At 40.9% G+C, this 14658-nt stretch overlaps 1 protein-coding gene across 2 annotated transcripts in view; it reads right to left on the reverse strand.

Annotated features, from left to right (window-relative positions):
• BACH2 (BTB domain and CNC homolog 2) overlaps nucleotides 1-14658 on the reverse strand; it is a 335108-nt gene that overhangs the window by 241237 nt on the left and 79213 nt on the right. For both annotated transcript variants that reach the window (XM_084890430.1, XM_084890427.1), the window contains exon 2: nucleotides 7815-7927. In XM_084890430.1, coding sequence (XP_084746556.1) covers nucleotides 7815-7823 — 9 coding nt within the window. In that variant the 5' untranslated portion in view covers nucleotides 7824-7927. The remainder of the gene's footprint in view (nucleotides 1-7814; nucleotides 7928-14658) is intronic.

The raw sequence follows: 14658 nt of genomic DNA on the forward strand, positions 1-14658 counted from the left end.
TCTCCAATAGTATGAGTATGTTTTCTGTTTATTTGCCCACACACATACTATACAAATTATATACATGCACACACTTTAAAGACAAATGAGCATTCTCATATTCTGTTAATTCTTTGAAATCTGTCTTTTTCTCCTTACTTCACACCAAATGGACCATCTACTGGAGTGCATGGTTAGTTTTATGTTAAATCTGCACTCCTATACCTCTCAGAGGGAATGACAGCCTTGTTTTCATCCAAACATGCACTGGATTTCCCAGCGTGATCTCTATGGAAGAGACTGGAGGGCTGACTTTGCAGTGTCCATCCACTCCACATTCAGCAGGATCTGATTTACATGTAATACAGGAGTTAGGCTGGCCTTACGCCAAAAATGTTCCACTTATCCTCACAAAATCTATATAAAAGTTTTAAAAAATAAGGACTAAGGCCAGTTTTTCCTTAAAGACGTAGAAGGTGAGAACAGATGTGCTACAATGCTAGGCACTCGCTGCTTAGGGCCTGGGGCCCAGCTCCTTAGACTGAGGACGGTCAAGCACTGTTTAGGCCAAATACAGGCACAGTCTAGCAGTGGTCCTCAGACTCCTGTCTCAAGACAGACTTACAAATTATTGCAGACCCTAAAGAGCTTCTGTTTATATCAGTTTTGCTTTTGTTTTTTATCAATGCTTATCATTTTAAAAAGAAAAACTGAGGAACTTTGGAACATAAGCACACATCCCAACAGCCTTCACAGAAATAATGTCATTGCATGTATTGTAGCCTCTTGAAAAACTGTGTCCTATCCTTGAGGAGAGTGGAAAAGGGAAATAATCTTTTGGTATCATTAATACATGAACATGTTCCTTTCGGGTAATATGTCAAATAGAAGGACTCCTGAGTCCAAATCTCTGTTTCAACCAAAGGCTCTGGCTCTTTTCTCTATTTGTCCACTAAGTATCTTCACTAAATATCCAGTTGCACTTATGTAAGACAGCTAAAATGCCTTTTTCTTGATTGTTAATTATATATACAATACTTATTATAGGAAAGTTGAAAACACAGAAAAATATTTTATTAAAAAAGAAACAAATGCATGTCCCCACCCTCCGAGAAAGTCACTGTAATATCCTGCCAGGCTCTGTATCACATTTATTTTAAAAACACAGCAAAGCTTGCCCTGGCCGGGTTGCTCAGTTGGTTGGAGCATCATCCCAATCCCAGAAGGTTGTGGGTTCAAATCCTAGGCAGGGCACATACCTGGGTTGCAGGTTTGATCACTGGTCAAGGAACATATGGGAGGCGAATGACTCAGTTTTCCCTCCCTCCCTCCCTCCTTCCCTCCCTCCCTCCCTCCCTCCCTCCCTCCCTCCCTCCCTCTCTCTCTCTCTCTCTCTCTCTCTCTCTCTCTCTTCCTCTCTAAAAAATCAATTAAAAAAATCCTCAGGATAAAAAAAAATACAATAAAGCTCACATCTTAAAGCTAATTTGTCTTTTATTTTAAAACTGGAAACTGGTATACTAAATTTGTGAACACATAGGGTCCCCCAGCGATGAGGGCCAATCAGGGCCTTCTAGCTGCTGGCCCGTGCCTTCTTTGTTCCATGTTGCTCCCTGGTGGTAAGACCACATCATAGCGAGCAATCAAAATCCCAGTCTCCCGGTTGAACTCCCCAGGGACACTTTGCATTTTAGCCTTTTATATATATAAAAGGTATAATTTTTAGCATAAAAAATGTACATTGCTAAAAAAAATTTACAAATACAAGCAAAAAATGATAATGCTCTTAATATTTTGATGTGTATCTGCAATCTTTTTTTTCCTGTGGGCAGACATGTACCTTAAAAAGTGAAATAATAAACTGGCTGGTGTGGCTCAGTGGTTGAATGTCAACCTGTGAACCAGCAAGTCACTGTTCGATTCCTGGTCAGAGCACATTCCTGGGTTGTGTGTTTGATTCCCCAATAGGGGGTATACAGGAGACAGCCTATCTATGATTCTCTCTCATCATTGATGTTTCTATCTCCCCTTCATTCTTCCTCTCTGAAATCAATAAAAAATATATTTTTAAAAGTGAAACAATAATAAAACTGTACATATTGGTATGTAACTTGCCATTTCACAGTACACAGTGTGTCCCCAAAAATGTATCCACACTTTGAATAATTATTAAGCAGTATTTATTAAGCAGTAATTAATAAAATAATTATTAAGCAGTATTTATTAAGCAGTATTTATTAAAATTCTATTACATTTCATTTTTAAAATGTAATAGAATCAGCTGTTAAAGTACATATACATCTTTTGGGGGACACCCCGAATTTAGAACACCTTTTTATGTCATTAAATATCCCTTCATCCCTCCTTGGTATTTTTATTGTATGGCTGTACCATAGTTATTACTTTTGAAAAATTACTATTATAATATTACAGCAATATTGATGAATGTCTTAGCTAAATTTTTATATATTCCTTGACATTTCATTTGAGTAACTGTTCTAGAAATATAATTTCTGAATCAAAAGGTGAAACATGTTCTTTCACTGTGTATGAGAAAGCCTAATGTTCCCATTCCTACCTTCACTGAGTACATTTTACAGATCCTCAATTGTATAAGTAGGAAAACCATCTCATCATTTTAATTTGCATTTCTTTGATAACTGTCAAGATTGAACATTTTCTTACATGTTATTTACTGATCCTATTTCTTCCTTTGATTGGTTTTCTCTTTCTGTTCTTTGCCTATTTTCTGTTGGAATAATCATCTTTATCTTATTAATTATAAGAACTCTTACTAAATTAGCTCAGTTAACTCTCTGTCTTATATATTGTAAATACTGTCCTGGTTTTGTCTTTTGTCTTTGAGGATAGTTCAGAATGTCTTCTGATGAAATTTTCAGGTTTTACATACATTTTCTTCCTTTATAATTTTTGCCACCAGAAATTAACAAGGCCTTCTTTACTCCAAGATCATTTAATACTTATTGTGTTTTCTTCCCCGTCACAGTTTTTGGAGTGTGGTATTTCTTCAAAGTCTGCCACAAGGGGGATTTGGTTGTGGCCTTCAGAAAAACAACAGTACTGCCTCACTAAATGCAGATTGATCATTTGGTACAACTACCAAGCGCATCCTAGGAAGAGGAAGAGAGAGATCGTATATGTCTATTCTTCACCAATTCCTTATACTGCATCCAATAGCTTCATTAACCAGCTCTTTCAGTGAAAAAAGTTTAAAATGTGGGGGGAAAATTAACATAAGTTTTGTATTTTCATATTAAACCTCTGGGATTTGATGACTCTTCTCACCTGGCCAGAACGGAAGCTCCAAGGGCAAAAGACCTTTGTTTTGTTCACTGATGTACTGTTCACATGGCACATAGCATGCACTCGATAGGTATGTGATGGAGGAGCTGATATTTAGTCAAGTGGAGTTGTGTACAGGCTACATGTTGGGCAGGACAGCGAGAGGTAATGAGTTCTGGGCTTTACTGCTTTGCATTAAGGAGGTGCAAAGTTTAAACACACACACACACACACACACACACAAACACACACAAAAACACACACAAACAACAACAACAACAACAACAACAAAACACCCAAAAAACAAAAAACAAAAAAACCTCCAAATGAAGGCAGTCAGTAAATTTCAGTTTTACTTTTTAGTTGATTGAAGAGATATTGATCTGAGTGTAAAGGTGAAAGTGCCTCAAACCTGGCACAGTAGGATATGGTGCTGAATACTGGAATCTATTCAGAGAAGAAAATTCTGTTGGGCAGATTTTAAGCAAAAACAGTGGCATCCACCCATCAAGAGAAATAAGAGATACCACTCTACTCCACTTGATGCCATGGCATTTGTCCAAAGCAATAACAATCAGATCTGGCTTTATTTGAACATAACAAGATAGAAGCGATTTTCAGGAAGATTCGTTTTCACTGTGGGAAGAGGAAGAGAAGCATTCTATGTAATAACAGAAAAATCAATTATTTTTTCAATCAGATGAAGTGTCCTCATAAATTCAAGGTAGAAAATGCCATGTGATATGCCTTCATGGAAACTAGAACCACAAGGGAAAGAGTTTAGGATCCTACTTCCAAGGTTGCTGTTAGGAAGAGAGATTTTTCAAGAGTGGAAGCCTGTCCCTGTTTGTGTGGGTTTGTTAGCTTACATCGTGGTATGTAATGCATGTATGTTATCCTGCCCAATTTGCCTCTCCCAAACCCCTTTTTGTCCAACCTGCCTCCCATTTGGCTATAATTTTTTTCTTGTTTTTTTTTTAAAAATATATTTTATTGATGTTTTAGAGAGGAAGGGAGAGGGATAGAGAGTTAGAAACATCGATGAGAGAGACATTGATCAACTGCCTCTTGCACATCCCTCACCAGGGATATGTCCGCAACCAAAGTACATGCCCTTGACTGGAATCGAACCTGGGACCTTCCAGTATGCAGGCTGATGCTCTATCCACTGAGCCAAGCCGGTTTCAGCCCATTTGGCTATGATTTTTAAGGTAACACTAAAATACTCTCTTTACAGCATAATAACAAACTCCAAACAATCCTTCTTACTAGTAAAAATTCACAATATATTACATCTATAATGTAATATATTTATACATATTAACAAAAGAATGACCAAGAAAGATGAAGACTTTTGACAAAATTTAAAGATATGTCCTAATGATAAAAGTTTTTAATCCATGTGAAGATTGGAACTTCAGCTCCTGAAAAACAGACCTAAGGAGAGTATGGATGTTCTTCAAGTCTGTATGAGGGCCAAGGAGAAGGAGCTCCCAGGAAAAATTTGTGCACTACAATTTCTCTAACATGTAAGGCTAGAACACAAAGCCCACACTGTACAACCCTTAAAGTCTGCTCACAATATTAAAAAGATGAATAACCAGGAAAGCATCTACTCTGTATAAACCTTATGTGTTTATTGGAAATCAGACTGACATGTGCCATGTACACTGGCCTTAGGGAGTGACACAGGATTCCTGAGAAGCACTCGCCCAGGGGATGCCCTCACTCTGTTCTCTGCCAGCACACAGGCACCAGCATGCCGGTGTCTGAGGGCCAAAGCTGCAGCCCCTCCAGGTGTGTTCTCAGACCCCGGCAAAGACAGACGTTCAAGGGCAGCTATTCACTGGCTGTCAGGTTAGCCCTGTCAAAGGAGTCCAACTGCCAACCCCTTGTGCCATGGGGGCCATGCCTATGTGCTTTAGGGATGTCGTCTTTGATTGACCCCAAAGGGAGCGGTCAATGCATGGGATCCAAGGTGCCCTGTCACTTTCACAGGAATCGCACTGACTCCCAGAACGCTGCGACCACCCCCCATCCCGACACCTCCCTAACTGAAGTGTCTGTTCCATCAGCTAGCTGGGGTTTGGGAAAGAAGGAGAGTTATTACGGTATAGCTCCAGGGAATTGGAAAGTGCACAATTCGAAGGTCTCTAATTTTCTTTTTTTTTTTAATCTTTTTTTTTAATATATATATTTTATTGATTTTACACAGAGAGGAATTGAGAGGGATAGAGAGTTAGAAACGTCAATGAGAGAGATGCATCGACTAGCTGCCTCCCGCTCCCCCCTCCCCCACTGGGGATGTGCCCGCAACCAAGGTACGTGACCTTGACCGGAATCGAACCCGGGACCCTTCAGTCCGCAGGCCGACTGAAGGCTTTATCCACTGAGCCAAACCGGTTTCGGCAAAGGTCTCTAACTTTCTAGGAACAAATCTCCCTAGAAAACCAATCACACCCACAAAAAATATTTCCTACATTCTAACTTACATTCTCTAATTCCTGAGATGATTCTCTAGTTTTATTTGTGCCAAGAAGATCTGTTTCCTTCCCTAGTCTTTGTTGAATGCCAAGAAAACCATAAGGAAAAATGCTGACCTGAGATGCTTACACACCATGCTTAATCACCACTTTAAATTAAAGTGCTGTAATATAAAATAACGTACTTGCTGGGCCACTCGGGCAGAACATAACTTCCCAAGCCACAGACACACCTACAGAGACACTTGAAATGTCTAAGGAGTCTGGTTCCCAGCTGTGTGTCAAGAGCCAAACCATGACATCAAGTCTTGAGTTGCCCTGGAGAAATGTAGGGCAGGGCTGTCCTACTACATCGTGCTTGCTAATCAGAGCCTTCCCAAGAGTTGTCTTAGTTTTTCAGTATACCAGACTCTAGCACAAGTCGTGGTTTGCAATGGCCACAATGATGAATCTCCTCTCATTCACAACCTCCAATCATAATCTTCCAGGATTCCAACAGCTCATTCCTCAAAGACTGCTTAAAGTAAGTATTTAAGCCGGGGAGGGCTGTGTCAGCACAAGGTTTCCTTCTCTTTGCCTTGGCTCAGTTAAATGGAAACCTCTGGAAAAAAATAATTGCTTATTTTTTCCTGGTCTCTTCAGATGGGGTAAAGCAGCAGACACTGAGTGGGCCAAACAAATGGCTAGGAGGAAAATTTCCCCTGGAAAGGGGCACTTAGTAACAGAATCTCAATAAGGTAAATGTGCTTTCTAAAAGCCTAGGGATTCCCTAATACCTTTCTTTGGAAGAGCAAATCATGTGAAAGCACTGTCCAACTCTGCCACAACCCAGAGATAAGGTGGTAAGATAGCTCTTTTGAAGGCCTCCGAAATGTCTCTCCCTGAATTAAATCCTTCAGTCACCCTCAGACGGGACCCTTCCCTCCTTCTCCAGCTCCTATTTGCCATCTTCCACCAGGGCTATTTTTGTCCCCGCAAGAGGGACACTTGGTTATCACAACTGACATCAGGAGAGGGGGATGCGTTCTCCCATGCAGGATACAGAGAATTCCCTGGTCCCAATGACCGCAGTGTTGAGGCTGAGACATTCTGCCCCCTTTGTTCTGCCCTCCTTGTCATTCTCTAAACATGCCAGACTTTCTCATGTGCTTCTGACCCTAAACAGGCTGTTTCCTTTACCTGCCCTACTTCTAAGTCCAAAGAAAGGACTATTTATCACCCAGGATCCAATTCAGAATGTCACTTCCTCCATACTGTCCTTTCCAGGTCCCTGAGAGTCAGATGTGCCTTCTCCTGAACTTCCAGAGCTTCTGGTACATGCTGCATTAGAACACCAGCCTCACTGCCCCCAAATGATCTGTCACCCGCTGAAGACCCCATTCAGCGTTCGCCTCCAGCGTGCCCACCTGGTAATCAATCACTGCCTGCCGAGCCGATCAGGGAATACATGGAAATGTTGCAGAGGCACTGAAGATTCTTTAGCAACAATGACTAAGGGATAACAGTGTCCCAATAAAAACATGGTTCAAACAGCAAATATTTAATCAAATGCATGCAATGAGGACAGACACATATATTAAGCACTGGTGCACATATGAACTCATTTCATACATACGACAGGGAGATAGGGGCCATTATCACCAACATTTTACAGATGGGGAAACTGAGGCACAGAAAATCATAACATTTGTCCAAGGTCACTGAAGCTAGCCTCTGAAAGAGCTGATATTTAAACACAGGTAGTTTCGTTCCAGAGTCTCAATCTTCCAATATCCATGTCAAGACAGTAATACTAATAACCAATATTTTGCAACTTAGAGGCCACGCACGGGCAAGCACAAATGACACCTCCAGAAGACGGTACCACCATAGAGTGGCCACCAGCTCCTGTGACCTTGGACTGCAAGCATTGCTTTCTCAGGTCACACAACTCTCAAACCTCTGGAATGCTCTGGGCAAGAGAAGTAATCTCCTCACAACATAGAAAGACACTGTGTACCCATTAAACATCATGGTACCGTAAAGAAGACACAAGTGAGAGCATCTTACCTTGTTCATACTGCAGGGCCTGAAGTGAGGGATCAGGCATGTCACAATGCGAGGCTGTCCTTGAAGATTCTCCTTGTTCCCGTAGACCTCCCTTCCTGAAGCAGGCAGCTGCCCTGCAAACACAGATAACGGAGATCCATAAGCTAGTGCCCAGAAAGGCACAGAGCAGTCCTGTGTCCAATGAGACTGACTTTCTGCTGTGATGGTAATGCTCCATGGCCACTATGGCCACAGGTAGCTACTGAGCATAGAAATGTAGCTAATGCAAAGGGGAACGGAATCGATTCTACGGAACTTTAATGAAATTTAAAGGTAAACAGCCATATATGGTTAGTGGCTACCATATTGGACGGTGCAGGTCTACAGAGTCAAGTCAAGAGTCTCGAGGCCACGGTTACTGAGCATACCAGTGGCCAAGGAAAAGCTGTATATTATATGCTCGGAGAGAACGCATATACATAGAAACAAGAGCACTAATTCACTCAATAACTTTTTTCTGAGTACTTATTAGGTCTGGGCACTGCCAGAGAAGTCAGTTATATAAGAGTTTCTAGTTCAGACTTTGACTTCTTTAGGAAGGGAAAGAACTAGTATGTGAGCAGTACCTACTGTGTTCCTTGACCTCAATGCCTTACCTGCTGCCCACAAAACCTAAAGGAATGACCAGGCATTTGCTGGAGCCTGACTGGATCATTGTTAGGACAAACAGATAACAGATCTTCCACAGAGCTCCTTGGGAGGAAGTATCCCATCAGGCAAATCAGGGGGTCAGTTTTCCAAGGGCCAAGTGAACCAGACGATCCAGCTCCCCCTCAAATGGAATAAGGATCCACGCTTTTATCCATGCTGTTGGTTCATTAGGTAGGTTTTTTAATTTACTTGAATTAAATTTTAGGGTAAAACAGTTATTGTATGTGTTAGGGTTGCCGAGGGAGGAACACACAAGGCCAAGATGGTAGAGAAATTCTTTGGGTGGGTCCTGAGGGAAAGATAATGGTCTTAGCAAGTGGAAGGAAAAGGGCACATCAGGTGAAGTGGTCTAAAGGTCAGTTCCTAGGGGAGAGGGAATTGATTCAATTATTTGATCAGACCTAACAGTATGATTCCAGGGTTCTTAATTTGTCAAACATTAAGGAAAATAATAAATAAAATATCTTTGACTACTTAACTAGACTTGTAGCCACTTTGAAATATTGAAAAATATTTTATGGTTGGATTTGAGAGGAGAATAAACATTATAAGGTTCCTTATAATCACCTTGTTACTGTATTTTTTTCAGATTGCATCTATGAAGCATTTATCTATCTGAACCTTTCCATTAACACTGGAACTGGAGGTTTGAATGGAACTACAGTGCTTTAAAAAATCTATTCTTTTTAATTATAATATAATAACAATATAGAAAATGTTCAATAGGAAAAGGGACTCATAATCCCATTGGCTCGCCATAATCACCTCTACTTGTTAGCAATCATCCTTGCTCTGTTGGAGAATGGTTAGGGGGCTGGGCACATCTGCTGACAGAGTCAAGGACACAGAGAGGTCAAAGATATTAATATCTTTCATCATTAAGAAATAATTTTACAGTTTAGATTTTCAAAAGATAAACTTCTACTCTGCACACTACTATTCTGTGAGCATAATATTATGGACTTCCTTTTATAAGTAAGACAGGGACAGAAAATTGCAGGCCACTCCCTGGCTATTTGAGACACATAGATTCCAAAGAAAATACCCCATTCAGTCATAGCAATACCATTTTTAACAATGATGTACAACATGGGAGAGACCCTGGAATTTCACTTTGTAGCTTAAAGACATCTAAACACCTAAACAACTTCATAAATGTTGTTTCCCTTTAAATATATGTATTTGTTGATTCACTTAAAAGCTATGGCCCAGCAAGTAACTGGGAAGTTTGTCCAAAAGCCTTGTAGAAATGCCTGATGTCAGAATTCCATTCAAATGTACACACTGGCATCAACACAGGAAAGGTGGGCACACAAAGATAATAATAAACAGACAAGAATTCTTGGAATAATTTCCCCAAGGAAATCCCACCCAGCTCCAATGATGCCACAATCCCCATTCCCTCAGAACGTGGGTAGACAGATTGCACTAAACTAATTATGGATCCTTCTCCTTGCCCCTCCATGTGTTCTTAGGTCATTTTCATGTTTGTTGGTCCTGTGTTAAAGACAAGACTAAAAAACTCAGACAATACTGAGGGAAATATTAGGTCACATATAAACTTCTCAGTAAATATTATGAATAGATTTTTTTTTCTTTGCTCTCACAGAGCCTAAGATGATGTAGACGCTTCATGTAGGTCTTCAAAACAATGTTGATTATCATTGCAGATTGCCTTCGGTTTCTTTTTAAAGGCAAATCCTTTAATGTCCAGGATGGTAAATCTTTTAAAGAATGTTAAGAATATCGTACAGTGGTACAGTGCTCGAAATTGTATAATGCACTTTATGTTAATAGTCTCATGTAGTACTGATATCAATCTGAGTGGTAATTTTCTTAATTAAGAAGCTAGATACAGAGAGGAAAAAGAATTCTTAGTCATGCTGGAATAGACACTGGGCTAGAAATGACTTCAAGATACTATAGAATTAAAATATGTACAAAGACCACACACAAAAAATCTTTCCCAGTAACACACACACACACACACAGACACTCACTCACTCACTCACTCACTCAAAGACAACCATTAACAGAAACACCTCAGTGAACAGATGAGTTTTAGAAAATGGGTCAGCTCGCTTCTGGACAGCAACCTAAAAGACTGGCCTTGTTCGACCAAGTACTTTCAATCTCCTTTGAAATAGACAGAACCTGGTTGTTTTGCAGCCAATTCAGTTTATGAAGAAGCTTCCGGAAATCCACAGCTTAAAAAAGTAGACTGGGGGGCGGTGGGAGCAGGCGGGATAGGTCAATAGGGGAAAAAGGAGATATATGTTTATACTTTTAACGATGAAGAATTTAAATTAAAAAACAAACAAAAAAAACCCCACACCACACAATATAAAGGACACACACAGACAAGAAAATTACATCTTAAAAATAAAACATTAAGGAAAAAAGACATCTGAGTTACCATGGTGGAATTAAGGAAGTTTTCCTTATTATTTTCAGTGTTTCTTTTTAATCGTCTATGAATTCTTCTGATACTAAACAAAACACAAGAAGTAGTGATACCTCTAAAGGGTGCCTGGAGAAAGTGAGCCCCACAAACTAACGTGTGACTTCCACTCAGCTGGTCCTAGCAGATTTGGTTCAATGGGCAATGAACCTGTGGTCAAATCAACCTTACACTTCTAAAAGGTTAATGAAACGTAATTCATGTTTCCAGGTGGGGAGAAGCAGGAAGGTGGAGTCAGGGTAAGTGTAAGAAGAGATCATCAAGCAAATGAAAAGATAAAGGCTACAAAGAAAGGAGAAAAGTAAAGGGCAGATAAGTAAACAGATACCTAGAGACAGTTCAGCGCTGTGGCCAAGTGCCCCTCAGCCGCAAGGTCCTCACTATGGACGGGATCGAGAGATTCGAGCTCCTGGTGACATCGCCACATCCTATGGCTTCTCTATATTATACACTTCCATGGACTGGGTGTCAGCAAGTGGGAGCTGGAGTAAAGTTAAGACTGGGCCTACCTGTTTCACCACTATTTATTTACCACCAACCTCCACCTACCACAGAGAAAAGTCTATTTTACCTGGATCACTGCTAATGTGGTAGAGAGGTATAAGCCAACTTTATTTTCCTTCCTCTAAAGAGAAGCTTAAAGCTGTCACAGAGCTGTTTTATTTGTGTGTGTGGATTGTATTATTTCTTGGCCTTTGAAAATGCAACTAATACCTATTGCCAATATAAAATGAAATATAACAAGTTGGGCTTTTTCCACCACTCCAAACCCCTCATCCCCATTCCAAGATATGCATTCTAGAAGTCTGTTGTTATACAATTCAAAGTAGGTAGCTTAGCCATTCCTATGGGGAAAAGCCAACCAGAGTGAGCAGGTCACTCCTCACAGTGTTAAAGGTCTTGCTAGCTTTTAGATATAATGCATCCTGAGGTCACTCCCCACCCCACCACCAAATCCAGCCGCCTAAGCAGAGGACCCAAGAGCTTGTGGAGAAAAAATAGTTATAAAAAAAACAAACAAAAAAAAGCTTTGAAGAGAAGGGGAGAGAAGGCAAGAGGACAAGGGTTTAGAAGAAATTTTCCAAATCAAAAACTTAGGAGCGTAGGAAATCGGATGAACAGATGAGAGAAAGAACCCTAATGTCCTCCACCCTGTTTTCATGGGTTGAAGCAATTCATGTGTCCCTGAAGTACTACTGACAACCTTTACCTGGAATCCTTGTGCAAGACCAGATTTAAACAACAACAACAACAAAAAAAAACTAATTACTGACAGGCCAATCCCTCTTTTCCATAATCAGGGGCATGCTGTTCCTTATTAAATGATCCTGTCCCCACCCCAAAGGCACATAACCTCTCCCAAGTGATGGCCCCTGCCTTTCTTTCTGAAGAAGAGCAGAAGGGACTGGAGCAGCTCTCTCTCCATCCTCAAAGTTGCAGCAGACAAGTGGCTCTGGTTCTTCAGGTCCTCTGTGTTCTGACCATCCCCACATTTTGACTGCAGACCCATTTTGGTTCTGCCCCTGCTCCACATGGCATGAAAAACACACAGCCTACGCCAGAAAGATGAGAGTGTCTTCCCATCAAGCATAATCCACAGCATCTTTCCCAAGGATAGGTTAGGCAATTTGAAAATTAATATTCTGATTTTTAACTAGCATATGAGTCATGGTTCAACAGGAAGTTGTGAAAAGGAAGAGGAAATGGGAGGATTGTAAATTATAAAGACACACACTGCTGGTATACACAAAAATTTGCCCTGGGAGCTTGATGGGGAGGAATAGTGGCCGGTGAAGGGCAAATAGTGCTAAGCAGTCAAGAGTCCATTGCGTTCATGTGACCACTTCCGTCACACACGCGCAGGCTTCCCTTACTTGGTCAAATCTTAAATCGGGATATCTAACATTTAGTCTAAGGATATAACTCTTTAAAAGGTCAATACTGGTCTCCCAGTGATTAGGAGTATCTTAATTAAAGGCACAGTAGAGAAGAGCTGCCAAGAGGTTACCCAGCTCAGCCTACTTCTCTTGCCTGGTGACTATCTAAACCAGGGGACACAAATTCAGATGCCTACAGTAGTCAAAAAAGAATGAGATGAGTGAATGGCCAGGCCAGAGAAGACAATGAGGAGTGGAAGGGCCTGGAGCATCGGGGAAGTAGGAATATCAGAACTTCTGGTATCCAAGAAAAGCAGAAAATGCAGAGAATATGCAAAAATCATTGGCTTTATTAATGTTGGCAATTTATGTTAATACTTTGGAAGACATAATGGTTGGATTTGGCTAGCCAGTTTGCATCTTTTCCTATACACCTTTCTTGTCAGTTGGTGGATTCTTTGTTCTTTTAATTCTCCAGGCTAGAACTCCCTACCTGTCTCCTGGCCCTACTGGGGTCCTACTCCAGTGGTTTCACTGGGCACATCAAGCCTGGTGGAGCTTGAATATCAGTCTGAATGTCCACTTAGCCTCTTGGCACATGATTTTGGAAAATTATGAACCCTCTCTGAGTCTCTATTTCATTATTCATAAAATGAGGAGAGGGGGTTCTTTATGCCTCCTAAGATTGTTTTAAGGATTAAATGAAGTAATATGAAGTACTCAATGACGTATTCAAAAAAGATAAGGCACCTCCCCTTTTCTGTTCTCCCATCACCATTCAGCACAACCTCATTCTGCTTGTAAATGCACATAGGTCTTTACCTCTCAATCATCCTACTGGATTGTAAGTATTTCAAGTGAAGAGATCTTGTCTGTTTTATGCCTAAACCAGAGGCCTAGTGCACAAATTTGTGCATGGTTGGGGTCCGGCCAGCCCACCCCAATGGGGCTGATTGGAGCTGGGCCGGTGGGTAAGAGAGGATGCAGAAGGTTGGGAGGGGGGGCCAATCAGCACCCAAAAGGGCCCATTGGCCACCATAGTGTATGTCATAGCAACAGGCTGTTCTGGTGTTCTGGTTGTTTGATATATATATATATCCAGCACCTATCCTACTACTTTAGACATAGTCAGCTCTCAAAATATGCAAAATTTAATTATATAATGTGTTATGAACTGAATATTTGTGTCTCCCCAAAGTTCATATATTGCCTTTATAACTCATAATCCCTGATGTGATGGTATTTAAAGGTGGGGCCTTTGGGAAGTAGTTAGGTTTAGGTGAAGTCATGAGTGTGGACTCTCCATGACAGGATTAGTCATTATAGGAGCAGATACCAGAGCTTGTTCTTCTCTCTCCCTTCCTCTTTCCCTCTCTCCTCCTCTCTCCCTCTCCTTTTCTCTCTCCCTCTTCCTCTTCCTCTCCCTCTCCCCCTCCCTCCATCCTTCCCTCTCACTCTACTCTCTCCACCATGAGGATACAGCAAGAAGGTAGCTGTCTGTAAGAGAGCCCTCACTAGGAACCACAATGGCCAGCACCCTGGTCTTAGGATTCCCAGCCTCCAGACTGTGGGAAACTTGTTTAAGCCACCCAATCTATGGTATCATGCTACAACAGATCTTTCTTAAACCTGACACCAATTGAGCCCACTCCTTCTCATTCTATCCTCATGATGTCTTAGCATCAATGTCTAATATCTACTCCTCTTTTGGACAGAATATTTTGAGACTAAATGAAAAAATAACAGGTCCAAATTAAGAATAAAATACTAGAGAGTTTTCTCTTGAGGAATATGGCATCACTTTTAGGTCAGCAGG

The sequence above is a fragment of the Pipistrellus hanaki genome, assembly GCF_964339955.1.
Source record: "Pipistrellus hanaki genome assembly, chromosome: 7".
Classification (NCBI taxonomy): domain Eukaryota; kingdom Metazoa; phylum Chordata; class Mammalia; order Chiroptera; family Vespertilionidae; genus Pipistrellus; species Pipistrellus hanaki.